The sequence below is a fragment of the Arvicola amphibius genome, chromosome 3 (genome assembly GCF_903992535.2).
Source record: "Arvicola amphibius chromosome 3, mArvAmp1.2, whole genome shotgun sequence".
In the NCBI taxonomy this organism is placed as follows: domain Eukaryota; kingdom Metazoa; phylum Chordata; class Mammalia; order Rodentia; family Cricetidae; genus Arvicola; species Arvicola amphibius.
In genome coordinates, this window is record NC_052049.1 from 110,722,036 (window position 1) to 110,749,906 (window position 27,871).

Consider the following 27,871-nt stretch of genomic DNA (forward strand, 5'->3'; position numbering starts at 1 on the left):
CGAGCTGAGTATCATTATTTTACAGGTGGGGAGAGGATAGACCCCTTCAGTCACCTAACCAATTTTACCTTTAAAAACAAACTCCAAAACGAAAACCAGAAAACCCTCCCCATCTGTGTGGTTTCTGGTGGGATATGCCGTTAAGCCTTTCCTCTGGAATGGTATGAACACCATGTGGCTTTGGAGTCTCCTGTCCTAGGCTACCAGTGAATTGGTTGCTCACCCAGCTCACCGTCTCCCCTTAACTCCTATCATCCATGTTAGGACACATGCAACGGAAAGGGGATACTATGCTGCAAAGCTCTCCTCTCCAGGGACTCAGACCCTGGCTACATGTTGGCCTAAGCCTGGCCAGCTGACTCGGTCTGAGGTTTGGGGGTGAGAGGGGTGTGGCCTGTAGATTTCCTTTCCCTTTGCCTTACCTCCTGACTCATGAGGCCTGTGTACCCTGACTCACGAGGCCTGTATACCACCACTTTGTCCCTCTTTTTGGTCTCTGCCCTTACCTCATGGGATGTCTCATGGGGACAGGGAAGAACTCCATCAGGGCAATTATTCCTTTCTCAAGACCCTCCCCTTCCTTCATCTCAGACCACAACTGAGGGCAAGATGTATGTCTTCCACCAACCCAGCACTTCCCGTTCTCTGGCCTTACCCATGAGTACTAAAGGTGACTCCCATGTAGTTCAAGGCAGACTCCTCCAAAAGGACTACTGTCCAGGGTCTCCAGGGCACCCCCAAGAAGACACTGGAATTTTAGTACACACTCCAGAGTCTATAAGGAGCCCATTTCTTTGTGACCCTTTGGTCATATGGCATCTTAAATCACCTCTTCCCAGTCACTTATTTCTCTGTCCCTGCATCCTCAGGGTCTGATGAGTGTGGCTGCCTGAGTCAACACTGGTATGTTCAGCCTCCCCTGCTTTGAGAATGTAGGGGGAACTGAGGTCCCACTGATTAAAAGCAGAGGCGCATCGACCTCTGTGTAATGAACTTGGCTGCACACGCGACTCCAGCCCCCGATTCTCCATCGAAATTTGTCACTTAGTGGCCGTCATTTCTCAGTATCCGGAACTGGTTAAGTCTACCAAATGTTAACTCACTCCATGAATCTGACGGTAATGAGGTCGACTTTCTCTTTATTTATCATTAGAGCTGGCAGATCCAAAAGGTAATTTAGTGATCAGAAAGACCGATGTTAGAACTTTATTGCCAAATGCGGCCTAATAACGACATCATTAAATACAGAATAAAGTCTTTATTTAAATTCACTTTCATCTCATCCCTGCCTATAAAATGTAGGGATATATATAGAGTGAGTTTTTAATCCTCAAAACAAATTTCTTCAACCTTACTTCTTTCCCCCTTAGCTGTCTCAGTGCTTCTGGAAGTTCACTGTGTGTCCAACCCTGCCTGGGCTCAGACACAAGCTCAACTCTGGCACGTCAAAAGAACACTCATGCTTCAAGGTCACGTGCCAAAGCTGTTCTAGGCAGCAGGATTGTTCATGGTCCCTGCCCTCAGGGGGCTGCCAGATTTATAAGGAAATCATAGTGATTTGGGCCATGCAGCATATAAGACCTCACATCCACAACAAACCAACCACCCAAGGGAAGTGCATAAGATTATGAAAGCAGAGAAAAATGCGCATTGCCCAGTGACATCATGGCACCCCACACTGGTTACGTGAGTGTGGTGATGCTGGTGCCAGCAGACCTAGTATCCTGCCAGAGACGGGAAAGCACAGCACATACAACACTACAATGTGCACAGCAGAGGATGTGCTAATGAATGGCTGTGTTGCTCGCTTATATAATTACTTCACTGTACGTTGTATAATTATTCTACAGGGCTTGCATCTACTCATGCTGGAAAGACTGTTTACTGTAAAGCAGTGTGCCAAGTGGCACTGGAAGCAACCCCATACATTTGGTGTTTACCATGCCTCCTGACTGCAGTATTTTCTTTTGTGGTTGACTCAATCATATGTTGTTTTGTTCATCATGGCCCTAGGAGCAACAGACTACTTAGTAATATGCACACACCATATGGCCTACAAATGGATATGTATGTATGCACATACTTATATATAACCTACATGGCATAAGTTGTGTGTGGTGATACTCACCAATAATCCCAGTATTGGAGAGGTTATGAGGAAGGTAGCAAGTTCAGTGCCAGTCTGAGTGACAGTAAAATAATAAGATTCTGTCTCAAATTTAAACAAAATGATAACGACAACAAATTTTAAAAGGGTAGCTAGAGTACAGCCAAATATTAGAGCACCAACCTAAAACTGCCTAGGGCCCTAGGTCTTGTCACTGACAATACAAAACTGAGTGAATAAATAATATAGGGAGGTGTGTGTGCATGTGTGTGTGTGTGTGTGTGTGTGTGTGTGTCTGTGTGTGTGTAAGTAGGTTCTATGATGTTAGTGCATGATCGCCCAGTATTGCATGTTCCAGAATGAAGTAACACATGTCTGTAATTACACCATTGCTGGACTCAAACGTTCTCTCCAGTTCTGTTCCATGATCTCGGTGGTCTCTGTTCCATGTTCTGTAGGAGCAAGGCCTCCACAAGTCTAGTAAGGAAGAATCCTCCCCTCTGCCAGGACATGCCCTTCACCCTGCCTCTCTTCAGCCTCTTCTGCAGCTCCCATCAGCAGCCAGACCCCACTTTTTGGGTTTGTTTCTCTGCCCATCTGTACTGGCCATTTGTCCACTGCTGTCCCTGCAGCCCAGCATAGAGCGTGACACCCAGGACATGCTTGAGAATCCTGCCTGAGTGGGGCATGAAATGGGGCTGCCAAGAGGTACGGTGCTCTGGGGTGCTGAGAGGGACTCACAAAGGAGATTGCTAAACTGGGCTGTGACACAGAAACCTACTGGCTGGAGACAGAAACCAGCAGGTGTACGGCACGGAGGAATCAAACAAATGGTCCGTGGAGCTAGGATGTGAGGCAGCTGGAGAAAAGGGCAGGGAACGGAGCTGCAGGTATTTAAGGGAACTTGGACTCTATGGCCGTGGTCCTGGGTGAGAAAAAAAACGCAGCAGCATGGCTGGGACTGGACAGAAGGCCTCCGAGTGAAAATTCCAGTTCCCCACACAGCTCTCAGAGACCTGTGTGCCAACTAGTCCCCAAGAGGGTCCCAGTGACTATTCCTCCTAGATCCCACATTTATTCTAATCTGGGAAGGGCTGCCCTGACCAGGCATGCAGCAGAAGTGGGGGTGTTGTAGCCTCTGAAACTGCTGCTTCCGTCTTAGGGTGTCCTGCACCTGACTCTGGGGAAAACAAGTTCACCCAGGAGTGCGCTATGGAAAGACCCATATAGACAGGTACTGAGGCCTCCAGCCAACAGCCAATGAGATACCAGGGCTCAAAGTCACCAAATGAGAGCTTAAGGGGTGGAGGCTGCAGCCCCAATGGGGTCTGTATTGGCTACAGCCTCTGTCCACCTTTTACCGTAGCCTTGGGATCCACCCTGAGCCAGGAAGAGTTCAAGAAACAACTCCAGATTCTGCCCATCAGAAGCTAAAGGAGACAATATACAGTTGTCGCTTTAGGCTGCTCAACCTGGGGAAATTCTGTTACATAGTGAGAGAGCACAAAGCCAGCCTCCTCCTTCTATTGGAGCCTGTAGTGACTTCTGCCTAAGTAGCAGATATGGGAGTAGAGATGGGGACTATAGCATCCATGAAGGCTACTCATCGGACGAACCTGGTGAGGTTTGGCCAGAAAGGAAGAGAGGGAGGGAGGGAAAGAGGGAAGGAGGAAGGAAGGAAGGAAGGAAGGAAGGAAGGAAGGAAAAAGATAGGGTCCTCCAACTCCTTCACTTCAAAGGAAGAATATGTGGAGTCCAACTTCTGACTGAGATAGAGAGAGAGAGAGAGAGAGAGAGAGAGAGAGAGAGAGAGAGAGAGAGAGAGAGAGAGAGAGAGAGCTCTGTCCCTCCAACTCTGCCCACACACCTGCTTTGAGCCCCGGTCCCAGAGGTACAGTAGAGATGATGGCTTGAGCTGTTTTACTGCCTCCTGCCCAGCTGAACCCATGGGCTACTTAGACGCTGCTGAGTCTGCTCAACCAACAATAACAGAGAGCAGATGTTCTGGGGAAGGTTTATCTCTCCTGCTGGCACGGTACTCGGAGGCTGACCTTTCTCTGTCACGTTTAGTAAATGTTATTAACACTCTTAAGAGGGCCTTGGGTATCCAGGTCCTCAGTCAGAATGAGAGACGCCTTCATCGGAATGTCTCCTGAACATGCCATCACAGCCAGGAGTGTCTCTAAGGAAAACCAGCGGCAAAGGAGGGCAGAGGCTGAGCAAGTGATAATAAAAGTACCTTGCAAATGCCCTGAGAAACAGCACGGTGGGTGGGGAGTCCGGGAGCAGGCTTGGGAGCCAGAAACTACTGAATTCCAATGCCAGCTCTATCATTTAGTTTTGCCCCTGGGCAAGTTGCTTCATTTCTCTGAACAAACAGTTCTTACCAACATTGTCATCAGGTGTAAACAAGAGGCTGCATGGGTTGGGAACGTCGCAGGCACTCAGTGCTGCTAGGATGCTGTGTGAAGGAATTAACCCCACCCTCCCTACCAGGACACTTTGACCTCCCTTTCTCTGTTCCATGTACGTAGGAAGCACCGCACACAGCACCTGTCATGACAGCTATGTTTCATGCTCCACACAGCACCTCTAAAGTCACCATGTCACTAGACACATATGTGATCTTGGGAGCTCTGAAGGACGGGGACAGCAGGCCTTAGTTTACCCATGTCACATGGGTTGAGAAAGAGAAGAATCAGGACTGAAGCTTGGGCAAACCTCAGGACTCATGCTCCCTGACCTCAGCCAGCCTCTCAGGTAGGTTTGACCCCATTAGCTCTGTCACCCTCTTGGATGGCCTGTGTCATGATTTGGGACTGTGATCACATGCTGGGAAGGCCTGGAGCCCAGGAGGAACAGAGGGGTTATTCTAAACTCTAAGGTGAGACCCATCGCTCCTTCCTTTAGGAGATCATCTCCTTTCCTCACCTACAAAATGGGTATTTTTTTTTTTTGGTTGAAAAAGTCAGTAGACTCTTTATTGCTTCTGGGGTGTAGGGCTCAGGAGCTCTTGGTGGGACGGGTCCGTTTCCTCTTCACCACCACAGGCTTCTGGCTTCGTAGGATGGCACTGGCCCTGCGGATGGCCGCCATGCGCAGATCGGGGCGGTACTTGTTCTTTCGGATCATGTGCCTGATGCTGCTCAGGGTGGCCCGTGCATTCTTGTTGATGGTGGTCCTTACGTAAGAAGTAGCTGGTTTGCGCTGACCGGATCTGCGTTTCATGACCACCACGACCCCTTTGCTGTCGGCCGTGGGCTCCACTCCCACTGTCTTGCGGTGAATCAGCCCGTTGTAGCGGAAGGAGTTGCGGGCTTTCAGATTATTGGGTTCGGTGCTGTACATCTGCTTATTCCTCTTAATCAGGAAACTGGAGCAGTTCCGAACGACCATCCATTGCAGATGCGCAGACATGGCGGCTCCTACTCTTCTATGGCGGATGGAGACGGACCAAAATGGGTATGTTTAAGAGGTCTGCGTGAGTCCCTGCTTGAAGATGTTCTCCAAAGGAAAGATACAAAAGCTCCCCAGGTGCACCTCTCAAGAGGATAGACTTAGGCTTTAAGGACGCTGCCAGCCACAAAGGGACATCTTACACCCGCCGTTCAGTAAAACCCTTGACACTCTTTCAAAACTGGGGGATCTTTGAGACAGAATGTCTACCCCATCTTCCTCACACCTGGATATGAATAAGAACTATAAGAGTATGGACCACTGAGGCGATCTTTCCCCAGTCCTGGTGTCCTAGGCAAATCTGCGTGTCTTCTGGCCTCTGTTTCAGGGTCTTCTCCCATCCGAGTATTAACCAGGTCTGGTCCCAGTTAGCTTCCAAGCCTGGGATCTGCTTGTTCAGGGTAGAATGCACAGATGCTCTCTCAGTTTTCTCCACAAGGAAAGGGTGTCACGAATGCGGCAGAGAAGATATTGATTCTTTCTCTCACCTGTTTGGTCAAACTGTAAAGAAAAATCACTCCCCCCCTCCAATTACTGTCTCCTAATTGTTTTTGGAATACAGAGAAACTACGGTATGAACCCGAATGCCTGGCAACAGCTTCATGTCCAGGTTCTCCACCTAACAGCAGGTTCTGGAAAGCAAGGCCTCCCCGCTGGCCAGCAGAGAAGCCGCAGAAGGAACAGGCTAGTCTGGAGTTGCCCAGTAGTGGCTCTAGCAGTCTGTGGTCCTGTGGAATGGCCCATCAGAGCTGTGGTTGGGCAGCAATGAACATACAGAGACCTTTTGAGGTGCCGCCAGATCCCGAGGACCAAGTTCACACAGGTGCTTGCCTCCCTCTTTGAGATCATTCTGTCCCTCAGGCCCTGGAAATCTGGTCCTGTGTAGGATGAACAGCTCTGAACATCTCCAGAAAGCCAGAAGAATGCTTCTATTGTCTTGAACAACGGGGCCAGGGTCCCTGAGACTTCTGAAGCACCCAGTCTCCTTAGGCAACAGGCGTCTGGCTACACCTTCATTCGTTCGCAATATATGCTCACATTTGTCACCATGCCATAGGCTGAGCTTCCCAAATCCAAGTTCTCCTTCCCATTATTAACAAGCGGAACTGCAAGTTACTTATCTCTTCTTACAACCACATATACACACTCACACATATATACACGCACAGACATACACGATTACACATACACACACTCACAGACACGCACACACATTTACACATATATACACAGAGACACACTCATACAAACAGATAATCACAACATACTCACTCATAAACACATATTAGTGCACACACACACACACACACACACACAGAGCCAAGCTGTACTTCAGCACTTGTCTTAGAAATGTCTTTGATCAAATACCCACTACTCAACTCACAATTTCTCACTTCCAAATAGCACAAGGAAGTGAGCCTGACTCAGCAAAGTTCTCTGCCACTTCCCAGCAAGGATGGCCCTTCCGGCAATAGCATCTTCCTTCCCCCTCCCCAGAGCGCAGGACAGACACAACTATCCCCATTTCTATGACCTCTGCTCAGGACCACTGAGCTATCTTCTAAGAAGACTGAGGCTTCTCTGTGTAGTTCTCCTTTGGTTTTTTTCCCTCCCCATGATCAGCACTGACAGCCTCTTCACAGGAGTTCAAGCTTTTTCTAGCACACACCTTAAAACTCTTCTAGCATTTCCTCATTACTTAATCCCCAAACTACTTCTGTATGAAGGGGGGATTTATTAAAGAGCAATGTCTCCTTTTTTAAAAAAAAAAATGAATTTCCAGGGCTTTGATTGGCTCAGCAGCTAAGGGCAGTGCTTCCTCTTGTAATGAACCCAGATTTGATTCCCAGCACCCACATGGCTGCTCACAGTCACCTGTAACTCCAGTTCTGGGGGATCTAGTGCCCTCTTCTGGCCTCTGCAGGCATATACAGAGTGTCTATAAATATAGATAAACACTTGTACACAAAGTAAAAATAAATAATCTTGTAAGAGATCAACTTTCAGCCGGGCGGCGGTGGCGCACGCCTTTAATCCCAGCACTCGGGAGGCAGAGGCAGGCGGATCTCTGAGTTCGAGGCCAGCCTGGTCTACAAGAGCTAGTTCCAGGACAGGCTCTAGAAACTACATGGAAACCCTGTCTCGAAAAACCAAAAAAAAAAAAAAAAAGAGATCAACTTTCAGTGTAGTGTATTTCCCCCCTTTAAAATACTATGTATTAGCTAAATATCAAAGAACAGAAAAGGTTTGGAAGTCCTAGATGAAGACACAGAGGATTTAGCATTTGGTGGCGGGGAGGCTTTCGTTTTCAGGTTCCTAAATGGTTCCTTCTTGCTGTGCCTCACATGGTCTAAGGGTCAAGGCATTCTCTGCACCTCTTTAATAAGGTATCTTACGCAATGTGGCAAAGTCCTCATGAGCTAGTCACTCCCCAAAGGCCCTACTTCTTCCTGCCATGGCACTGGTGATAGATGCCAGCATACACATTTTGAAGAGACTGGTACTTAGACCATAGATAGCCGTTCTCTGAACACAAAGCCTTCGATGTAGACACGATGTAAGGAGACAGAGGGCAGTGGAGTGCACAGCAGAGGATGAGAGAAACTGTAGCTGAGATCCATTCCAAAGAAAGTAAACTCCATCAGCCAGTCTTAGTGGCTCAGGCCAGTGGCAGACCCTTGTTATGGACAGAGCAAGGTTGACCAGGAGACAGAGACTGGCTTGATGACAACCCTGAGAAAGAGCTTGCTACTCAAAGATGGAACGTGTCTTCTGAAGGGATGGCTGTAGCCAGAGGCTGAGCTCTGGTTGCCTTCCCACTTTTGCTGAGGGGTCAGCCTTCGTTAACTTTGACGACGTGGCATAGACAGATGAAGTCATTTCATCACACCACTGCCAACCAGGGAAGCTCCTGGAAGCGCTGCAGGATTTGGGAAGATTTGTAGGTGTTTGTTTTGTGTGTCACACCTTCCCTCTAAAGCAGGCTCGTTCTACTCCTTCTGTTCACTATGGCACCCAGGGGGGCTGCAAACCTGGCCAGTGTTTCAGTGACTACTTACTGACTAGCTGACTAATTGCAGGAACTCCCTTGGGTCTAGCAAGAAGAGTGGGAGCTGCCTTACCAGGAAGCCCCCTGCTTAAATGCAAAGACTTAGTGTTAACCTAGGAGAGAGAACGAAATCCCCCAACCACTGCCACCATTTTCAAGGATGCATCGCTTGGATGGTATGGTGGTCAAACTGGGTGGGAGCCACAGCCCTGTTCAGCCTGGAAGAACACTGTCTATGAATGGTTGGCGGCCCCTGTCCACAGACACTAAGCAGGTGCTGGCTGTGCTGCCTGCTACAAAATCCTCTGCAGACCCCTGCTAGCACCGGACTCCCAAAGGAAAGCTCTGAGCTTGACTTCCCACCTATTCCATCCTAGTCAGTGAGTCAGCAAACTATGGTCTTTGGGCCAAGTCAAGCCTCTGCTGGTCAGTGCGTGAGGATGAGCTAGGAGGGTGTGGTATAGGAGCTGAAAAAGGCTTCTTATGTCTCTCTTTTAAAATGTTAATCATTTTTATTTTATTGTTTGCTTTTAAATTTTCTTTATTTATGTTTATGTTGCATGCAAGTGTACATGCTTATCTGTGTAACGTATCTGTGTGTGTGCGTGTGTGCGCGCGCGCGCGCGCGCGCGCGCGCACATTTGCATGTGGAAGCCTGAGGTTGACATTGGATGTCTTTGATTACTCTTCCACTTACTTTTTTGAGGTAGGATATCTAACTGAACCTGGAGTCCATCATTTCACCAAGGCTGGCCGGTCGATGAGTTACGAGAGTTACCTCCAACCACACTGGGTTGGACATATGCAGTATTCAGCCTGGTTTTTACTTGGATCCAAACTCAACTCTTTTTTTTAGGATTTATTTATTTTTCTGTGCATTGGTGTTTTGGCTGTGTGTGTGTGCCTGTGTGAGGACGCTAGATCCCCTGGAACTGGAGTTACAGATAGTTGCAAGCTGTCACGTGGGTGCTGGAAATTGAATTCAGGTCCTCTGGGAAAGCAGTCAATGCTCTTAACCACTGAGCCATCTCTCCAGCCCTCCAAATTCAACTCTTAATGCTTACACAGAAGGTACTTTACCAACTAGCCTCTCACCCTAGCCCCGTTTTTCTTACATTTCTTAATGGCTGCAAAAAAAAAAAAAAAATCAGAAGAAGATTATTTTGCTGCAAAAAAATTTATCAAATTAAAATATTAATATCTATTACTAAAAGCCAGATGGAACACAGCCACACTCACTCATTTATGTATGCTCTGTGGCTGCTTTGGTGCTACAGTTCCAGTTAGGAGGTTAGAATAGAGGCCGTATTTTAGGCCCAGAAAGCCTAAAATATTTATGATCTGACCCTTTATGAGAAAGTTTGCCAAGTCATGGTCTAAGTCAAGCATAGGTCTCACCCGTCTCACCAGCGGTTTTTGGATGTTTTCTTAAGAACTCAGACTAAGTCAGCCAGAGCTAGACGCTCCCCAATGGCAATGATTGGTTCAGGGTGGTTAGTGATCCAAATTGGCCGATTAAGACTTGAGGGAAGAGGAAACTGTCTGGTTCTCACTCCCCGGCTAGGCTTGGAGAAAAATTCACTGCTAGCAGCCCGTGATTCAAGGGCAGAAGAAGCTGATGTCCTGGGCAATGGAGCTGAAGCCACGAGGGTGGACCAGAGTCCCTGCTTCCACTGCGCACTACAATCAGCAATGCCAGCACTTACAGCTAGACCTCTGGTCGTGGAGCCCAGTCCACGTCCTTGTTGTTTAAGCTGCCTTCACCTGAATGCCTGTGCTTGGAGCCAAGAGCACCTCCTGACTCTGATTGTTTACATGCCCTGTTCCTTCTGCACAGAAAGCTTCCCATTCCCCATCCCTTGCTAAGTAACATTGAAATTGCAGTGTCACAGAGGCCACATGTGACCTCCCAGACCAGGGTTTATACACCACCCCAGCCACCGTTCTCAGCACTTCCTTTTGCCACACATATCATTTATCTCTTCTACACCTAGCCATGCTTCCCTGCTAGTGTCCTTATGTGTCACCATGTTTGGCATAGCCTGCCCTGACTCCCAAGAGCCAAAGGAAGTGCCCGCCTATTGAGTACAATGTCTCCCAAAGAGCATCCAGACTGCCTGGAGGGCTGGTTCCCACAACCTAGTATTAGGTCAGGCATCAAGATCTCCCCTCTTGCTTATGCCTATTAGATCAATAAAGAAAAGGTAGGTAGCTTTGGCTCTTACTCTCTTCCCTCTCCGCGTGCTTTCTCTCTAAGACAGACTGTGCACTAGGGACCACTCCCTGGTTACCAAGCATGCCAGGTCTCAGCCCTACGACGTTTTGGAGAAACAAATCTAAGCTGCTCTCTCTACTATGGGATTTCTCAGAGATCTTGACACCGTGCTGTGTCTGCAGCGGTGAGAAGGGAGGTAGGCAGTGCCAGGGCTCTGAAGACAAGAGGCATGATCTGCAGTGCTTCTCAAACTTATTTGCTGATGGCACCTTTTTCTCTAAGCCAAGTCTCACTAGACTCTAGAGATAAATATTTTTCTGTGAAACTTCCTGGCTGAGGGCCTTTGGGAAAAGACAAACACAGACGCAATGCATTAAGAGGTCTTCCGAAGTATCCAACAGCAAGCATCCAGTTTACTAATGAGCTTGGGAATCATATGTTAGGCACAGGGCCCTGGATTCTCAGGATGAAGAATCAAGGCAAACATCCAAAGAGGTGGGTGGATAGGAGGCTCAGAACCCTGTCTACTGCACCAGCCATGTGCTACCCCCGCTCCTGATGTGCTGAGGGCAGAGAGGGGTACAGAAGGCATGGAGTTGAGCAGTAAAGAATGCTCTAGAAAATGGATGACAAAGGGCCACCTACAGGCCAAGGGAGCCTCCACTGGCATCCCAGGTCACATGCCTACTCCTTGGCTAAAGTCATTGCCCAAGCTATGGAGATGATCCCTCCAGGGAGGTCTGTGCCATCGGGCTGCCACTTACTCTGCACAGTACCCCTCTGTTGTCACTGATGTCAAGTCTCCAAGTGGTCATTCCATAACCTGTAAGGAATTTGCAAAATCTTTAGAGACCCTGCCAGGAGTGTCCACAGGAGAACAAGAGCTTCCCGTTCACTTCACATCATCTCCATCTTTGAAAAGTGGGGTGGAGGGACCTGCCCAAGATGTCCAGAGGGAAAGAACCTCACGGCAGCCACATTCTCTGATCCAGCTTCACCTCCCAGGCAATGAGGCACTGCCAACAGCTCTCGTGTCATTCAGGAAGGCTGGTGGTTACACGCCCAGGAAAGAAACCAGCATTTAAATGTAGCTCTTCTCCTTTCTAGAACCCAGGCCCTAATTTGGAAGGTTAAAAAATAGAACTTGAGGTCTAGTGGGTTGAGATTTCACTGCTTTGTACCTGACCCTGAGAGCTCAGCTCCCCACTTATAGTTTTGGGGGTGGACAGAGTCTCAAGAAAGAGAAATGCTAGCAGTGGTTCAGCAGGCAAAGATATGCTTCCAATGTCTTTTGAGGGCAGTCTGGGAATCTCTTACTATGCCTGGAGTAGAGGCAGCCCCAACAATGCTTTAAGAACAACACACTCATCTCTACTAAACTGAGTCCTCCAGAAAGAGGTAAGATGAGAGGTTTGGCTGTTGCCTTCAGGAGTCTGGTGCCATGAGAAGGGAAGGTGTAAAGCAAGTTGAGTTTTCCAAGTTGTAAAAAGCTTGCAAAAAAAGCTCCCAGGTCAGTCTCAGCCTTGGGGCTGGGCACCTACCACTCCCTGCCTCATAAATAATAAACAAGCAGTCTCTGCAGCAGAATGTGAGCTACCAATGTAAACCTGGGAATATGTTCAGGAGGGATGATTGAGAACTATGCCTGAGAAGAAAGTCCCCGAGAGAAGAAGCGGTGATGAAAGCTTGGTTTAAGAAATGGCAGCGAGAGAAATGATTCCAAGTCTTGCACGGCCCACAGACCTCACTGTCCTCTGAGTCAAGGCCTAAGAAATATGCAACAATGTCCTATAGGCTTTGTCACAGAGAGACGGGGATGCCGTGTACACATCAGGACAACCCAGAGGCTTAGGAGCGAACAGTTAGAGATGTAACAGGGCCACTTGCAGTCACAGAGAGTTGAGAGCAGGCAGGGGCACTTGGCAATTTTGTTGGATGGTGATGACATAGTGTGTAGAGAAGGCATCTGATGTTTGAAAGAAAATACATCTTCATGTAAAATGTGGTGGCTTGCCTGTGTCTATAATCGAAGCATTTGGGAGGCTGAGGCAGGAGGATTGTCACAAGTCCATGGCCAGCCTGGACCACAGCAGTTGAGGACCCATCTCAACAAAATGCATAAAAACAGAGAGAGAGAGAGAGAGAGAGAGAGAGAGAGAGAGAGAGAGAGAGAGAGATCACCATTTAAACACTAGCCATGGAGAAGAAGTCCCCACTGCACAGCTATACACACTGTCTGCTAACCTTGAGCGGCACAGGTAGGCATATATGGCTACCTCTCACTCAAGGGCAGGTAATGTAGGTAAGATCCTCCTCTCTTAGGGAAGACAGTAAGTGCACATTACTGGAGAGTTGCGTGATGCTGCCAATGGACCCTCTCTCTTAATGCCAGTCCAAACAATTAAGGATGTTGCCTTGAGGGATCACTTCACTTCCCCAAGCTACAGTTTTCTGATGGAAATGAAGGGGCAAGAGGGGGTATCCAAGCTCTGCATGGAAGGACAAAGACAGTCCCATCTCTGGCAGAACAGACATGAACGCCAACAAGAGGCTCCAGGGCCTCAAAAGCAGTTTATTTTTCTAAATGATTTCTGCTTCTCACTTGTTATGTAAACCCTGTTTTAATGGAGCTGAGTTTCCTCCCCCAGAGCTCCCAAGCCCTGTACTGTGTTGCTAGGCATCTGCCCATTGTCTGGGATGGGGATCTGCCCATTGTCTGCGATGGGGATCTGCCCATTGTCTGGGATGGGGTGACAGTGTGCTCCATACTACAGACTGTAAACTGTGCAGGCTCTGCCCTAGTCACCTCTGTCCCCAGGGCCTGTCACAATCTCTGACCACATACAGTCTCAATAACTATTTGTTGAGAAAATGGACTTTGACCCTCTGTCCTAACCAATTCGAAATTTGCTAGAGCCCAAATTAATGAGGTTTCAGTGTAATTAAAACTGACAATTTTTTTTTGCCGTCCACATTCAGATGTCTCACTTCAAAGGACACCATCAAGAAAGTGAGTCAATGAACAACTCAAAAGGAAATAGACCAACTATGTATCCAACAAGGAACTATCTAGAATACATAAAGAGCTCTAACAACTTAATAGAGAGATAACTCAATTAAAAACAGGCAGAAGATCTGAATAGACTATCCTCAAAGAAGACCACAAATGGCCCATAAGCACACAGAAGGGTGCTCGTCATTAACGCCTAGGGGAACGCTAATCAAAACCACAGAAGACCATTGCAGAGTTAGAATGCTCACACGTGAACAAGAAAAGAAAACGGGGCAACCACTTTGGCAAACAGCCTGGAGTTCTCCAAATCATACACAGACTTAGCTCAGGATGGGGCAACTCTACTCCTAGGCATATGCCCAAGAGGATGCAGAAGGGGTGTCTGCCTAAAAACCTGTTTTTATGTAGGGTTTTACACGAAGTTCATTCATTATACCTCAAGGTGGAGAGAAACCCAAATACTTGTGAACTGATAGACGGATAAAATGTGGATGTCCACACATTAGAACATACTTCTACCATAGAAGAGGATGGAGTGCTCAACATGTATGAACTCTGAAAATATCACGCAAGTGGAAGCAGCCAGATGATTATCTACCCTAGGTTAATCTCTCCATACCAGTGAGAGACCATCACGATTAGGTAAGGTGGGAAGCCTCACCATCACCCAGCTCCGGCTTGGGTCTCAGGCTGATAAGAAAGAGAGAGAGAGAGCTAAGTAGCAGCATTCATTACCCTCTTCTTCCTGGATATGGATGCTTTCTACAGCGTTTCAAGCTCTTGCCACCTTGATCCCCTATGATAATGGACTGTGCCAACTGTGAGTAAAACCAACCCTTCATCCTCCATCCATGTAAACAGAGCACTCGTACATAAAGTTCTCAAAAAATACGAAGATTTGAAAGAAAATAAACATTTTCTTCCTTCATCAACTTGTTTTTGCAGAGATTTTTTTAAAATCACAGTAGCAGTGAAAGTAACCAAGAAATACCTCAAGTTGGTACATTTGCAGACACAGAAAGTGCATACATGGCGGCTCCAGGACCTGTGAGAGGTCCAGAAACTAAGGAGTGACGACAAAGGGGGATGAGGCTTTTTCAGAATGACAGTCACATTCTGAAGCTGGTTGGGGTGACATCTGCACAGTTGCGTAAATACGCTGAAATCCACTGAATTGTATCATGATTTGTATGATACATAAATTTATTTGGATAAAGCCGTGTTAAAAATGAATTGAAATGACCGATGAGGTGCCAGTAGGCAAGGGCACTTGCAGGACAAGCCTGGGAACCCAAGTTCCATTCCTGGAACTCACCTGAAGGTAGAAGGAGAAAACTGACTTCTTACCACATTGGCCTCTGACCTCCACATGTGAACAGGGAAGCATGCATGTGTGTATACACATACACACATATAAATAATAAACACATTTTAAAAGGAGAAGTGAAAGAAAATCAGTTTCTGATTTCTTCATTTTTCTTAGGCCTCTAATTTCAGCAAACAAAACCTTGAGTCCTACAGGCCTATTATTGCATTTCCCACAGCGCCGCCAACAGCGCTGGATAGCAGGTAACCAGAATCAATTTCTTGAATTGAAAATCACAAATATTTTGACCCAAAACAAAATTGGAGTGTATAGACTCTCATTCAAATTCAGTACAGTCAGAGAAACTGTCTTTTCATACCTAGATGGGATTCTTAATAGGGAAGGAGGATGGGGATTGAGTCCTGCTACATACCTTGGGCTGATCTAGACTTTGCTATGCAGCATGAGATGACCTAGAACTTTCCATCTTCCTGCCTCAGCCTCCCAAATTCTAGGGCTATTGTTATGTGCCACCACACCTGACCATGTGTCTCACTCTTGCCTAACTGTGATCAACTGGAATTTTATAGAAAAGGAAGCCAAAGACCAATGAGATCAGGGCCCTCTTCTGCAGTCACACGGATGTGGATAAACAGTGACGGCATTACATCCGAATGTCTTCTAACCTATTTGTTTTCCTGTTTCTTAAGCAAAACTACCCTAATTTACTGCCTCTCTCCTCCCCAGCCCTCTCCTCCCCCTCCCCCACTACCATTATAGTCTAGTAACATAACTGCTATCCAGCATTTGTAACCTGCTTCTGCTCCCCAGACTCAATTAAGCCAAAGTCTTGGAGTTCTCCCAGGTCTCTCCCACCCCCAGGACATTTCCTGGACCCATCAAGGAGGCTCAATCCAGAACAGGGCTCAGATGGTGTCCTTCGGTTCTGCTTTGGGAAATCTAGGCAAAACCCCATCGTTTTCTCATCTTCCCCAGACTTCCCCATCACGTGTACAGCTGCCATCCTGACAAAGGCACAATGGAATGAGCAGGTGACACCTCACTGGGGAGCCCCACCTAGCTGAGTACTCTGCTCCCTCCCTCCGTACCTCCGTGGAGGCAACAAGATGGAAAGAGTGCAGACAAAGTGGCTCACAGCTTCCTGCTTCCAACTCCGGACCTCACCCTGACCTCATTGAAGAGGGGTGGAGGGGACCTTCCTTGATTTCACTATGGTGGGGGTAGAGGGGAACACCCCTGACCTCACTGTGGAGGAGGGCAAGCTGACCTAAGGCCACGTGGCTCCCTGATAGCCACTGTCCTTTGCCGCTTGGCTCTGCAACAGTGACAACCGAGACCCATAAAGAGAACCCTAGACTTGGAACAGGAGCCCTGGCTCTCGCTCTGCCCCTCTGGATGCATGCTTTCTTGCTCCCGACTGTTCCTGGAAGACAGAAGAGAAAACCAATTATTGGGAGCAAGAGACCCTTACGAGAAAGAAAAAGCTTAAGCTGGATGTCCTTTAAGGGTGGCTGGGCCAACACCATTAAACCATCTGTGAGTATGAACCAACCTGCTGGGCTCAGGGATGATCTCCCTGCTTCCTGGGAAAATGCAGCAAGAGTGTGAAGAACTAGATTATAAATTCAATTCTCCTACTTACTGGCTAAGTGACCTAATGGAGATCCTTGCAGGCCCACAAGTCCTCAATCTCTTAGGGAGCCATAAACTGTGGAGGAGGCTATGCTGTGACCTCAGGTGAGGGTCCCAGTTTGGGATGAATATGTAACTGGCACCCTGCAGGAGACCCTTGGCATCTTAGGAGTTCTGGATGCCCACATCTGGGAGTATGTTCCTCAGAGCGTGGATTCCCAATACACCTGCTGCTGGCTAGAGATGTCTGAGTTTCACCCTCTGACATCCTACAGTAATCTCTCTGGTGGGACACAAGATTCTTCACTGGGTGTGACACCCAGGATTATCCCACTCACTCAACATTGAGAGGCGATGTTAGCACAGGGCGAGCTCTGAAGCACAGCAGGGCTGAGGAAGGGAGAAAGACCTTAGAGCACCAAAGGATTGAAGAAACTGCATCCTAGTAGCACTACAGGGCTTCCTAGGCTATGTTCAGAAGGCGGTCTCAGACTGTGAACCTGACCCAGGTTTCCTCTGAACCCTATATCCTGAAGCCTGCCCCTCCCCCACTCTGCCCCACCTACCCAGAGCATTGCAGTGAGCGGCTCTCAGGGACTCCAGGAGACTCCCAGCAAAGCAGTAACTTCTTAGGGAGCACAAGCTTATTTGGATCTGCTTAGCAACTACACCCCCCCCATTCATTTTATTTATTTTATTTCATAAAGCTACAGATAGGACTTCCCATGCAAATGACTCCTGGATGAGATGCAAATTGGAGCTTGAAGCTGCCAAGAACCTATGTGGCTTTTTCTCCCTCTGCATCCTTTTGAGAACTGTAACGGTGCTGTGGCACCTCCTCCTGCCCCTCTGCCCTCTGCTCAGAAGCTTCTTTGCTGCGCGCTTCCCGCTGGCAGCCACCGGCGGGGCTCTGCTGGATCCTGCCAGGCATGGGATTTGAGTTTACTGAGAAGAGATGTTTAATTGCACTCGAAGGAGCGGGCCCGGGTGGTGAATGAGCCTGGGGGGCCTGCCAATGTGGAAGGAACTGTTCCCTCTCCACGGAGAGGTTCACACTGGAGTCCTCTCACCCTGTGCCCTCTGCACACAGATCTGTTTGGCACAGGGTTGCGGCTGCAAGGAAACAGGGGTCCTTTGGGGGAGCCTACAGACCTGGGCTAAAATCCTAACACAACCGCTGTCCAGCTGTGTCATTTGAAGAAATGACTGAAATCTTCCAGAGCTTCCATGATAATGCCAGGATGACATCATCCGTGGGGAGGACAATAGTATCTACGTCTCGACTCAAAAGATGACAAGAAATCATTTATCTAAAGTACTTGATACTGTGCCCATGGAAGAAGACTTAATCCACGAGCTATTGTTATTATAGCAGAAGGAAACAGAGAGTGCCTCCCTTCAAGGAGTGTGCAGTCTAGATGTGGGGTGTAAAGAAAATGAGAAGAGACCATTCCAAGATCTGTTTGTCACCAGGGCTGGGGCAGGGTTGTGCCAAGACCGTGTCATAACCATTTCTCTCAGGCCAGTGCATTTTCTTTAGGAATACTGTATGTGAACCAGCATGTAAGAAACAGAGGCTCAAGGGAGATATTCACATGGCCTGTGTCTCTTCTTTTCTTCTTCTTGTTTTTTTTTAATTTTTAAAAATTTGTTTTATGTGCATGGGTGTTTTACCTGCATGTATGTCTGTGTACCACATGTGTGCGTCTGGCACTCTCAGGAGATAGAAGAGGGTGTTGCATCCCTTGGAACTGGAGTTTCAGACTATTGTGAACTGCCATGTGGCTTCTGGAAATCTAACCCAGGTCCTCTGGAAAGTAGAAAGTAGTCAGTGCTCGTAACTGCTGAGCTATCTCCCCATCCCTTTCTCCTCTTTTATGTGTGTGTGTGTGTGTGTGTGTGTGTGTGTGTGTGTGTGTTCATGTGTTTGTGACTGTGCTTATGGAGGCCAGAGGACAACCTCAAATGTCATCCTCTGCAATTTCCTTTGAGACAGAAGCTGTGATTGGCCTGGAGCTTATCAATTAGGCTAGACTAGCTGGCCATCAGTCCCCTGAGATCCTTCTGGATCCATTTCACTAGCCCTAGAATTACAAACGTGGGTTCTAAGGATCAAAGACAGTACTCCTGCTTTTGAGGCAAGCACTTAGTCAAAAGGGCTACACACCCCCACCTCACACCCCCTACCCCTATCTTCTCATAGAATGATTGGCCTGGGAGCAAGAGCCTGAGTCCTGGTCTCCATTCTGCTACAAAACAGACTGTTATGGCCCAAAGGTCAGTGGTGGTTTCTGCACAATTGCACCAATTTGTCTAAGGCTCTTTTCCAGTGCTGGTCTTGCTGTTTCCCTCCCCTGAGCATGGCTAGGAAAGCCTGTTGACACATAGCTCTGGAACATAACTACAACTGCTCTAAATGGGGGACCCATTACCAGGCTGAATTTTCTTTCTAATCTTAGAGAGAACAACAATAATAATGGAATAAAAGTACATTTTAAGATGATCCTAAACACCCCTCACCCCATCAAAGCCAGTCCCTAGGCTTGCCACAGTTTGCCTAGGTGTGAGCATCCTGCTGTGAAGTCTGATGGCTCTTGACACCTCCCTGTCATCTCTCCTATCCTCTCTGCCTTCTCCTCAGGAATCATAGGTCTCAATGACTCCTTGAGATCTCCCCCTCTGTCCTTTGTGCCTTCCCTTTTGTTTGGTGATCTCTGCAGACTGCTCTGACCCCAGCATCCAGGTGACTTTTACAATGGATGTCACAGGTCCAGCAATAACCAGACCTGCCAATGCCCAGAAGCCATCTACCCAAGAGTTCTGGAACATTCTATGTCTTCCTCAGAGCAGCAGAACCCTGGGATGATGTGGAGGGAAAGGTGAGTAATAGCCAAACTTCCTTAGAGGAAGAAAAAAGCTGGAAGAGAACAAAAGAGCCAAGAAGAAATCCAGTTCTGCCTAAGAAACCCTAAACCCATTGCCCCATTGCTTACACATACCCAACATAGCCACTTTCTTTTCTTTCTCTTCTTTCTTTCTTTCTTTCTTTCTTTCTTTCTTTCTTTCTTTCTTTCTTTCTTTGTTTCTTGTTTGTTTTTCAAGACAGGGTTTCTCTGGGGAGCCCTAAATACCCTGGAACTCGCTCTGTAAACCAGGCTGGCCTTGAACTCACGGAGATCCATCTATGTCCTCCACCTGAGTGCTGGGATTAAAGGCATATACCACCACTGCCTGGTCATTTTCTAATTCTTACAGATCCTAAGGAAGAAGAAGGGCTTAGATACCTTATCAACAGACTCAAGGCATAGTGCAGCATGGCAGGTTGCTTAGACGTGTCCAAGGTTGAGTCTCTAGTCAGGCCTTTTCCCTCTTGGTTTCCTGTACTGTTCCCAACACAGGCACCAGTGGCACAGACTCACAGTTTGTTAAAAGGGTGCCAGCATTTTTCTGAGAAAGATGAATTTGTACAAGAACTACCAGGGAAGAAAACCAGGTTCCTATAGCAATCTCAAGCAGGCAGAAGGCTATATCATTCTCTGCTTCCTCCCAACTCCCAAAGGACATGGGATAGTTCACTTTCTAGGGTTTCAACAGAAACCTTATCTTTTTCATGAAAAGAGCAAATGATGACAGAGGATGTGGGTTTTATGTCCTCTTGGGAACAGTGAGCGGGCGTGAGGTATAAGGGATGCATTTGTCATAGGGGAAGAGTCGGGAGCCAACCCCACAGGCAGAAAGACACAAATGACTCGGCTTTCACGCTACCACAGTTGTCCGTCAATCTCCTGCGGGGCATGCACCTTCTAGACTTGAGGATGCAACCATGAGGTCACTCATGTGTGGAGGTTGATAAGGATTCCCGAGCCAGTGGCGCTAGGGTTGTATGCCCACCGCACAACAGAAACTGGTGCTGCCCAGCTCTTTCCACAGCTGCCGATGCCAAGGAAGTATTCAAGGGTGATAAATAAAAGTGAGGTGCGCGAAGAAGACAGAATCAATTATTCAAAGCAAATTAAAAATGTTCAGCAGGGGGTGGAGGAAGATGGGAGGAGGAAAGGGAGGCTCCAAAGGCTTCCGATGGACAGTAGAGGCAAGCCAGCGCCGTGGAGGGAGACCGATGAGGAGACAGCAGGATTAGTCTGCCGGTGGGCTTCCCGTAGCCCTCCTTCAAAGGCAGGATGAATGCCCTGGTTGGCCTTGATGCTGAGCAGACAGATCCAGGGCTGCTCCTTAGCAGCCACATTGGCTGACAGCACTGCTTACAGAGGATATTGAATTAGCCGTATTAATCCACAGAGGCGCCTGGCTCAGGGTAACAGTGATAAGCATAATTAAACCACTTAGTTACTGGATCATAGGCTTGGGTTACACATGCTCAAGTTTGCTCATCCTGTTAAGGATTTTGACTCTCGTGGCCCCAGGTCTTGCTTAGAAAAAAAATCTAGAGAGAACGAAGGTTAAAGCCTGACTGGGAGGGTGTATATGCACACGTGTATGCACACACACACACACACACACACACACACACACACACACACACACCCTCAGATTTCACACCAGGCCACTAAGCCCACTCCCAGACACCTAGATAACATTCTGATAGAATTATCTGGTAACAGTGTTTACCAGGTTGGCCTGGGGTGTCGCTCAATTGGTAGTCTGCTTTCTTGGCATTCACAAAGGTCTCCATTTGAACCCTGGCACCCCGGAAACTAGGCATGGTAGCAACACCTATTATCTCTGACGTAGTCTAGAGAGTAGGAGGCCAGCCTGAGCAACATAAAGCCCTGTCAGAAAAGAAAAGTTGGAAGGAGGGAGGGAGATAGGGAAAAGCTAAAAATAAAACCCATGCTATCGAGTGCAATGCGAAAACTATTAATAAGAAGGGTCTGCATTCAAAATAAGTAGGAAACAAAGCCACCACAAATAGGAAGACTGAACCAAACCAGGAAGCCGGCAGCCCACACGTCTCTCCTCGGCCTCTTGCCTCGCAGGCTGTTCCGAAGACCTCTAATGAAATTCCCAGAGCCTTAGCTATTTGTCTAAGTTTTTTGTTGGCCTCAAAACACCTCAACCCTCCTGGCTTTACAACTAGGGCAATCCATTTATGGCATTTTGGACGTCCTCCATCACTTCCTGGCTTTTGTCCAGTCATCTTCACTGCTCTTAACACAGACTTGGCTCATCACAACCCCAGGAGCAGTGTGGGGAGAATAGGGGTGTGTGGAGGGGACTGCAGCAAGTTGGGATGGGATGGGTGCCATGCAGGGGTACCCCAGAACCAAAAGCGGGCAGTGACCTGGGATGTGCCGCTAATCGGCTTGTAACTAATGTGAACTAATGACCAGCAGACGAATGGGAGGCACTGGGAAAGAGCCTTCTACTCTTCCCTAATGCTTGTACTTAACTGGTGATCATGGCACTCATTAGGGGCTGTTAACACATCAACGCAGCGTCTGCTGATACTGGGGAAGGCCCAGTGCCTTGGACTTTTAATTACTTGTTAGAGTTCGGTAACGACATACAGCTGTTACTTCATGGACTTCACTAAGTGCTTCCGGTGCTCAGTGTCTTGTTTCATTTCATGTTCAAAGCCAGCCTCCAAGAAAGGCACTATTGTCCTCATTACAGTAATAGAGAAACTCTGGCTCAAAAGATTAAGTGACTCTTATAATGTCGCACGGCTTGCCAGTGGTGGGGTCCAGGTTCCAACTCCATGGCCTTAAGCTTTCTTCCCACCCCACCCCCCCCTCTCTCTCTCTCTCTTTCTCTCTCTCTCTGTCTCTCTGTCTCTCTCTCTGTCTCTCTGTCTCTGTCTCTGTGTGTGTGTGTGCGTGCATGTGTGTGTTGCTAGAATTTGAACCCACAACCTTATGTATGCTAAGTAACTGCTCTACCATGAGCTTCAGCTCCTAAACCACATTGGCTCTGCCCCCATCTTCCACTCCTGTCTCTCAAAGGAACAACTTCATCAATGCATCAATTGCCTGCTTAAAATTCCAGGTGTAATACGCTAAGAGAAGGCAAGAAAAAGCTGTGCCCTGCCTGCCTCTCTGTTGCAGGACCCGGAACTCCTAACAGTGACAGAGAGACCTGCCATCTCGTAGACTCCACTCACAGATATTTCCTGATTTTTAGAGTGGTATCGAATGGAAATGAAGCCTCAGTCCGCTGCTGGATGAGTATAAGCTCCTTCCCTTCTGCTCTCCAGGACACTTCCTGGGTCCCCTCCTTGTCAGCACTGAGATCTGTGAACTCAGGGCGCTCTGACTAGGCTGGGATGGGAGAATGGGTTAGAGAAAGGAGAAAGTGTTCTTCGTGTCCTGCTCCTAGGACCTGTCTAGGTAAAGTACTGCCTGTCTACCTGTCTGTCTGTCTGCTGTCTGCTCCATCCACCTGCCTACCTACCCCACATTCTTCTTGCAGGTGGTAACGCTCCTCTGCTCAGGTGGGCTAGGCTGAAAGGCTAAAGACGCTGCTGATCTCTCATATCCTTGCCCCTCTCTCAAATGGAAACTGACTCGTGAAAATTACATACCTTTCTCAGGGCCAAAGGGCAAAGAGGACAATACACAACATCTGTCCTTTAGGCCACACGGCTCTAAGCCCTGTAGTGAGGCAGGGAGGAACACACAGTTCTCTAAATAAACCTCATGTCCGTTATTAATTTTTAACCAGCATTTAAGTAGCGCTCTGAACTTCACACAGCAGGTTTACAAGGTTATCTCATTTAGCCCTCACAGACAGTCATTCGGTGAGGTATCCATGATGACCCCTCTTTCACACAGGAAGGAGTGTAAATGCACATTTGCATCTGAACCCTGAGCTCGCTAGCAGAGCAAGAAGCTCCACTGAGTCCAAAACACAAATTCTACAGCCTCAGTGCTCGATAGCAACCGTCATTTCACCAGCCAAGGGAGCAACGGTTACCCCATCTTCCGTGGAGTGAGGCTAAACACCTCACATTCCTGAGGCATCCCTATCTCCTTCTCAACCTCCATCCTGGCCCTGGGATGACACAAGCTAGGATACTCTGTAGCTCTATTGTGTGACCAATGATCTGACGTCACGAGAGTCCATCTGACCCACAGGACAGAGGGTGTCAGGCTTCCCACTCAAGGTCAAAAATGCTCAATTGATTCTAATTGAAAATGTTCATGCCCTTTCACCCACTTCTCTCACTTGGAGGAATAATATTCCAGAAACAGAGTCAGGGCCAGGGATGGCGAGAACCCACACACAGAGAGGAAACACTGTGTGCTGGGACAATCACACACAGAAGAGCATGTGGCTTTAAAAGAAAGCAGGTGCTAGCCGGGTGGTGGTGGCACACGCCTTTAATCCCAGCACTTGGGAGGCAGAGGCAGGCAGATCTCTGTGAGTTCGAGGCCAGCCTGGTCTACAAGAGCTAGTTCTACGACAGGCTCCAAAGCTACACAGAAACCCTGTCTCGAAAAAAAAAAAAAAAAACAAACAAAAACAAAAAAAAGAAAGAAAGCAGGTACATTTGTCAGTTTTTTTTAAACACACTTCATTATCACAATGGTGTGTGTGTGTGTGTGTGTGTGTGTGTGTGTGTGTGTGTGTGTGTGTAAGTGGGAGCATACATGTGCCTGTATGTGGAGGTCAGAGGACAATTCCAGGGAGTGAGGTCCTTCTTCCATTAGAGGTTACAGGAGAACTCAGGTCATCAGCTCCACACAGCAAGCACTTCTGCCCACTGAGCCATCTGGCCGGCTGCAGTCAGCTCTCCCTCACCCTGACTAACACCCGAGTCAATCCTTTTATTGAGAGAAGAGGCTTATATTGGTTCCTGGTTGTGACTTCAATTCCTGACTGGATGACTCTGTTGCCTTTGGGCCTGCAGCAAGGCATGGAATGGTGGTAGAATCAGCATTGTTTCCACAGGGAAAGGAGAGAGAGAAAGGTGACTTCCTCACCCACTTTAACAGCAAGGCCCCAATGGCCTCCCCTTAGTCTAAAGATTCTACCAGTTCTCAATCTGGTAGTGCAGTTCAGTGGTAAAGCACTTGTCTAACATGAATGAGGGCCTAGGTTCAATATCCAACACACACACACACACACACACACACACACACTTCATCATTTCTTAATAGCACACAGGTCTTTGGAGGATATTTAAGAGCCAGAAGGTAGAGGTTTATATAAACAAACGTGGAAGGCTGTTCACAAGGTGGAGAAAGGTCCATCACAATGTGGTGTGCATAAAATGGTGCCGATTTTCTCTGCAAGGAAAAAATGTAGAGTTGTAACATAAATAGAAAAAAATTTCCAGGAATGTGTTCGCTGGCTGTTGTTAACTCAGCGGGTGAGAGAGAGAGAGAGAGAGAGAGAGAGAGAGAGAGACAGAATGCTGAGGCCGGGAGCAAGCCTCTGTGAAAATGCTTCACAGGCTCAGGTGGAAGTCTCCTTCTCTGTGCCTACTGTGTCTTCTCCAGCTGTGACCAGGGGGAAACGGGAAATGCGGCCTGGCCAACCGTCGTGGTTCAGCCTCTGTGCAGGCCTGCTAGGAAGGTCATCCGCCAGTCACACCCTCTGAGGTTCCCTTTATCCATCAGTTCTCATTGGAGTCAGAGCAAAATCAAATCATAAAAATAAAAAGGCAAATTTATTTACCACCATGGTAGGACTGGGCCATGCTTTTTCTATCAACTTCCAAGTCTAGAAATTGCCTTTTAAATAGATAATGATGATTCTGAGGGTCCGGTTATTACCTTGAAACCTCACATTTTGATAGATCCAATGCTTTTCTCTTATATAAATAACAGTTATTACTGCAAGGCCATTTTTTCCCCTTGCACTTCCAAAGTGTTCCTGCAGGAGACGGCAGGAAAATGGGGGCCATTAATATTCCACTTAGAACGTGGCTCTCTCCAGCGCTAACTTCCACATAAATCTCTTCGGGAGTCTTTTTATACAAATGCCACTGCTCCCGCTCTGCCGGCCTGCTCCTTCCACCCTTTTCTCCTCCTGCGTCCTCCTCATCTCTTCCCAGGAACGTAGACTCTCTGTTCTCTAGTGGGGCCATCGGAGACTGTGCCCTGCACAGAGAAGATGGTGACTGGCTTTATCCTTGCTGTTGTATTGCCTCCAACCCCACTCTCCTTCTGCCAGCCAGAGAAAAAGCCCTCCAGTGCTTTTAGTCCTGTCTATTTGGTATGAATTAAGACCCTGAAGTAGCATGTCTGAACAATAGAAACTGCCAACTCGTTGGCACAGCTGAGGGTTCAGGTGTCAGTGTGTTCGGATCCCGGTCCAGGGCAACAGGAAGCTGAAAGATCACTGTCCTCTCCCAAATTGGCCTCTAAATGGGTGAAGGGCATTTTGGGACAAGTTACTCAGAACCCCCGCAAGGCAGAGCCAAGGGATGCTATGGGTGATAGTATCTTTTTCACCAGGATTCCTGCTCCACCCTATCTTTGCTCTTGCTATAGACTCTGCCCCTCATACTGGGGATGGGGAGGTGAGGCCTAAGATCTACTGCTACCGTGAAAGGCTGGCTGCTATGGTCCTGGGTCTCTTTGTTTTTCAAACCAAACACTGATGCCTAGAAAGCATATGATTTTTCCAGCTGCCTAGCTACAGCTCAATGCTTCAGCCTAACAATTATGGGCTATGGAGCCAAGTAAGTCTCAAGCCTCCTCCCCTGGTCCCTGGAGGCTAGGAGTGAGCTCAGAAGGGGAGATGGGACGGTCTGGCCCTATGTGATGCCAGGCATCCCATGATCTGCTGCAGAAGTTCAGCCAACTGTCCGTGTCGTCCAGTTTCCCAAGCTGTTCTGTGTCATGCAAACCAGCCACCTGCGTGTCCCAGATGCAAGCTTTGCTACCAGATGGGCCGTGCTGGTGAACAAGGTTAGAACGCATTTGAGGTCAATTGGCTGGAGCACAGTCCCTCAACAGGATAACGGGTTTAGTCTGTCTGTGACCTTGTTAGATAGACAGAATCTGCGGGTGGATTCGAAATTCCCCTGTTCCCTAGGCAGCCCCCAGCTGTCAGACAGCATGGGCCAGTTCCCTGAAAGTTCATCGCATGCACTAGGAAACAACTGCACAGCTATGACTGATGTCGAGCATCACCTCCCAAGACCACAAGACAGACACTCACACATACAGACCCACTGAGGCCTCCAACCTTCCCACGGTGAAGTCTTTAATACGTGTTGACCAACATCAAAGCTCTATAACACTTGGACTTTGAGGCAATGAACTACAGAACGAGAGAGAAAACTCTAGTGATAGAAAGACTTTGTCCCCATGGGCCTCCATTTTCTCACTTAGAAAATCGCCTCTGGGGTCCCTTACACCTCCACGGGAGCTGCATATAGGGAGCATGCGTGGTAGGGAATGGGGAATACCATTATGTTCCTGGGACAGGGCAGTGAGGCAGGAAAAGCCTTCAGGATGCTTATCACCAGGTGGGCTAAGATTGCCTCGCCCCCCGGCCTGCACCCACCACTGTGTGGCTAGTGCTGTTCTGAGCTTTGAAGCAGAATGAGTCATCTCTCACAGAAACTGTAAGAGGTAGGAACCAGAGGTGAGCCAACCCAAGCCTGACTTTTTACCACCAGGCTATCTTGCTACATGGCTTCTGACCCTGGGCAGGGTGGGTAGCTGGAGGAGGTGGTCCTGATCCTGAGGTAACACACCTCCAAAGAAGAGAACTCCAGGACTGGAAATGCTCCTTGAAACTGCCAGACTGCTCTGAAGCTGTGTCAACCTGCTATAACTGGCTCAGCCACGGCTTCTTGACTCTAGCCCTTCAGTGAACATTGGCTACCCATGCTCCTTCACGCTGAGTGGCGGCCATCAGATCCCACTGGCTAGATCCATTAGCCCTGGTCTGCCTTCATCTCCAGGACAAGGCGCTCTTGCATCACAGGGATGACAAGTAGCTGTGCCTGGCTGGTCCTTAGGAGAAGGCAAAGATAAGATGCAGGGAGAATCGATCCTCCAGCATTGCACAGGCAGCCAGCAAAGGAGCTCAGACACCCCAGATGACCAGGTGACAACTCCAGTCTGATGGGCACCCTCCCGCCACAGTTGGTTGCT

The 27,871-nt window shown here is 48.1% G+C and overlaps 2 protein-coding genes across 2 annotated transcripts in view; both read right to left on the reverse strand.

Annotated features, from left to right (window-relative positions):
- Grik4 (glutamate ionotropic receptor kainate type subunit 4) overlaps window positions 1–27,871 on the reverse strand; it is a 288,631-nt gene that overhangs the window by 189,921 nt on the left and 70,839 nt on the right. The gene's annotated exons all lie outside the window — the stretch shown is intronic.
- On the reverse strand, window positions 5,064–5,532 carry LOC119809555 (60S ribosomal protein L28-like). The gene has a single exon (XM_038322436.1). It carries the CDS (start codon window positions 5,522–5,524, stop codon window positions 5,111–5,113), a length of 414 nt encoding a protein of 137 aa, XP_038178364.1. The 5' UTR covers window positions 5,525–5,532; the 3' UTR covers window positions 5,064–5,110.